Below are 3873 nucleotides of genomic sequence, written 5' to 3' on the forward strand. Positions count from 1 at the left end.
ATGCCCAGCTAATTTTTTGTATTTTTAGTAGAGACGAGGTTTCACCTTGTTGACCAGGATGGTCTCGATCTCTTGACCTCGTGATCCACCGCCTTGGCCTCCCAAAGTGCTGGGATTATAGGCTTGAGCCACCGCGCCCGGCCTTCCCTGCAGCTTTGACCTCCTAGGCCAAGGGATTCCCCCCTGCCTTCGCCTCTAGAATAAGTCGGGACTACAGGCACACGCTACCATGCCTGGCTAATTTTTGAAAAAATTTTCTGCTGTGCTGCCCAGACTGTTCTTTAACTTCTGGGCTTTAGTGATCCTTCCACTTTGACCTCCCCAAGTGCTGGGATTACAGGCATGAGCCCCAGTGCCTGGCCCTATTTTTGGGGTTTAAGATGAGGGTTACTTACAAGCAAGCAGCCCTGATGCAGTGTTTACTTTTGTGTGTGTTCTTTTTCTGGTGTTTATTCATATCCATTTCCCCCTTTAAAAAAAAAAGAAGAACCACAATTGTAGTTCTATAGCATTGTCCTCCCCTTCATTCTTCTGGTTCTTTGTCTAGCCTTCTACATGCAGGTAATTCCAATTTGCTGTTCATATCCCTCTTTTCATCTCTCTTTTTTTCTTTCTTTAAATTTATTTCACGGATCATAGGAAACAATCATTTCTGTTTTTTCAATGTATGGTAGATGTTCTCAAAGCTTTGCGTGTCACATCTGTGCAGAAGAATTCCTATTGGTATCTTTAGACCTAACTTTTCCAGAGCTTTTCCTGATTTTTCTTCTGCTTGCTGGTGTCTTCCCTGATATATCTCACTGTCTTTCCCAATTAGACATGTTGTAAATGGAATAATTCCTTCCATGAATATCTTACCCCAACTTTCTCTTCATATTGTTCCTATTTCTTTTTATCCTAATTGGCATTTGTTTTTCATTTTCTGTTTCTCCATTTTACAGGCAGTCAATTTATAAAGCTCAATGAATTCTTCTTGTGTAGCGTCTTTCCCATCTCTACCAGGGGTTCTCAAAATTTTATGTGCATCATGATCAGTTGGTGGTATTGTAAAACATAGTTGTGCGCCGCCTTCTAGAGTTTCTGATTCAATAGGTCTGGAGTGGATGGGAGAATCTGCATTTCTTTTTTTTTTTTGAGACGGAGTTTCACTCTTGTTACCCAGGCTTGAGTGCAATGGCGCGATCTCGGCTCACCGCAACCTCCGCCTCCTGGGTTCAGGCAATTCTCCTGAGTAGCTGAGATTACAGCCACGCGCCACCATGCCCAGCTAATGTTTTGTATTTTTAGTAGAGACGGGGTTTCACCATGTTGACCAGGATGGTCTCAATCTTTTGACCTTGTGATCCACCCGCCTCGGCCTCCCAAAGTGCTGGGATTACAGGCTTGAGCCACCGCGCCCGGCCGAATCTGCATTTCTAATAAGTTCCCAGATAGTGCGGATGCCCTTGGCCCAGTATGGAGTACGGAATGTCTTAAGATTGCATTCAGGACACTAAAAAGTCAGTTTTAATCGGCTTGTCTCCCAGTGTGCTCTCCCGTATCAAAAGGCAGATTTGGACTTCAGTGTACTTCTGTTACTTAGTAGCTGTGTGTTCTTAGGCAAATTTTGTAATTTTCTCTCTCTCTCTCTCTCTCTCTTTCTGTCTTTCTTTCTCTGTCACCCAAGCTGGCGTGCAGTGGCACGATATCCGCTCACTGCAACCTCTGCCTTCTGAGTTCAAGCCATTCTCATGCCTCAGCCTCCTGAGTAGCTGGGATTAGCCAGCTGAGGGTTTTTTAAGGACAAAAATCATGTCTTAATCATCTTTGTACTTCCATAGCATTTGGAGCAATGTGTGTCTGTTGATTAGGTATTTAGTAAATATCTGAAAAATTGGTTTGCTTAATCTAATTTTCTCTTTTCCCTTTTTCCATTTTTTTCTTTGGATTTTCTTTGTACCCTTTCCCCTTTTTTCCTTTTTAATGAAAGTTTTAGTAAACAAAATTATTGGCGTACCCAACAATGGTTTTCTTAACCTCTAACCTGTTGTAGCGAGTGAATAGTTAATTCATATTTTATTCCATTAGATGTTTTACTTTTTCTCCAGAGTAATTAAGTAGAAAATAAGGCTCTTGGCTGGGCACAGTGGCTCTTGCCTGTAATCCCTGCACTTTGGGAGGCTGAGGTGGGTGGATCACTTGAGGCCAAGTGTGGTGGCAGGTGCCTGTAGTCCCAGTTACTTGGGAGGCTGAGGCACGAGAATAGCTTGAACCCGAGAGCTGGAGGTTGCAGTGAACCAAGATTGTAGCACTCCATTCCAGCCCAGGGTGAAAAAACCTGGTTGTAATAGTGCCTTTTACATAACATGTATATTGTTGACTTCTTATTTTCTTGATGTTACTAATTTGAATAGTGACCGTATATTGCTGTTTCAGACCAGAGGGGAAAGATTTCAGCATTCATCGACTTGTGCTGGGGACACACACATCGGATGAACAAAACCATCTTGTGATAGCCAGTGTGCAGCTCCCTAATGATGATGCTCAGTTTGATGCATCACACTACGACAGTGAGAAAGGAGGTAGGTATCTTAAAGGTGAAGGAAGTAAACATGTATGGGTCATATCTTTCATGTCTTTGAGTTGTAAAAGTTATATATTTAGTTTGATAAAGTAATCTCCGACTTCAGAAATAATATTTAAGCTTGGGGGAAAGCCTGAATTTGCAGTGGTAGAGTTGTAGATGTCAAGAAATACTTGACACATCCTTGGTTCTATACCTTTGCGATAAACTTTTCTCAACTGGTGCTGGCAGAGGAAATTTCTGTAATTGAAAGAAGCAAAAATATACCATATATTATTGCTGTACTTTTATTGGTAGTGTTTGTTTGTTTTTTGTTCCTGAGACGGGAGTCTCACTTTGTCATCCTGGCTTGCATGCAGTGGCGTGATCTTGGCTCACTGCAACCTCCATCTCCCAGGTTCAAGCAATTCTTTTGGCTCAGTGTCCCGAATAGCTGGAATTACAAGTGTCCACCACCATGCCTGGCTCATTTTTGTATTTTTAGTACAGATGGGGTTTAAACATGTTGGTCAGGCTAGTCTCAAACTCGGGTGAGCCACTGCACCCGTCTTTATTTTTACTTTTTTATTTTTTAGAGTCTTGCTTTGTTGCCTAGGTTGGAGTGCAGTGGTGTGATCTCAGCTCACCACAACCTCTGCCTCCCAAGTGTAAGCAATTCTTCTGCCTCAGCCTCCTGAGTAGCTGGAACTACAGAGGCCTGCCACCATGCCTGTAATGCCTGTAGTGTATTTTTGTATTTTTCTTCTTTTTTTTTTTTTTTTTTTAAATATAAAGACGGAGTGTCACCATGTTGGTCAGGCTGGTCTTGAACTCCCGACCTCAGGCGATCTGCCCGCCTTGGCCTCCAAAGTGCTTGGATTACAGATGTGAGTCACCACACCTAGCCATATTGCTGTACATTCTTAACATGGGAGATACTACCCCTAAGGAAGTGAAAATTGGTTTGTGTGTGTGTGAGAGTATGTGTAAATCTTACTGGTTGATTGTATAAAGCACAGATACGCACAGAGCACATAGGATATCTATGGTATTAAAATTTCATGGGATTGATGGGGTGTGGTAGTTCTTAAAATGCTTCTTAAAGGAGCATTAATACAAAAAGAAAACATTTCAGAAACATTAACATAAATTATCATTTTCTAGGTTTAAAGTGATAGAAATGACTTAACCATGCATGCCCTATGTGTATAGAAATTCCAGGCTGGGCATAGTGGCTGGCATCTGTAATCCCAGAGGCCAAGGCAGGTGGATCACAAGGTCAGGAGTTAAAGACCAGCCTAGCCAAGATGGTGAAACCTGTCTCTACTAAA

At 42.2% G+C, this 3873-nt stretch overlaps 1 protein-coding gene across 1 annotated transcript in view; it reads left to right on the top strand.

The window, feature by feature from the left end:
• RBBP4 (RB binding protein 4, chromatin remodeling factor) overlaps positions 1 to 3873 on the top strand; it is a 25082-nt gene that overhangs the window by 3366 nt on the left and 17843 nt on the right. Inside the window, exon 3 of the mRNA XM_017527728.2 lies at positions 2416 to 2561. Within this exon, the coding sequence (XP_017383217.1) occupies positions 2416 to 2561 (146 nt within the window). The remainder of the gene's footprint in view (positions 1 to 2415; positions 2562 to 3873) is intronic.

This window comes from Cebus imitator, unplaced genomic scaffold (genome assembly GCF_001604975.1).
Source record: "Cebus imitator isolate Cc_AM_T3 unplaced genomic scaffold, Cebus_imitator-1.0 Scaffold51, whole genome shotgun sequence".
In the NCBI taxonomy this organism is placed as follows: Eukaryota; Metazoa; Chordata; class Mammalia; order Primates; family Cebidae; genus Cebus; species Cebus imitator.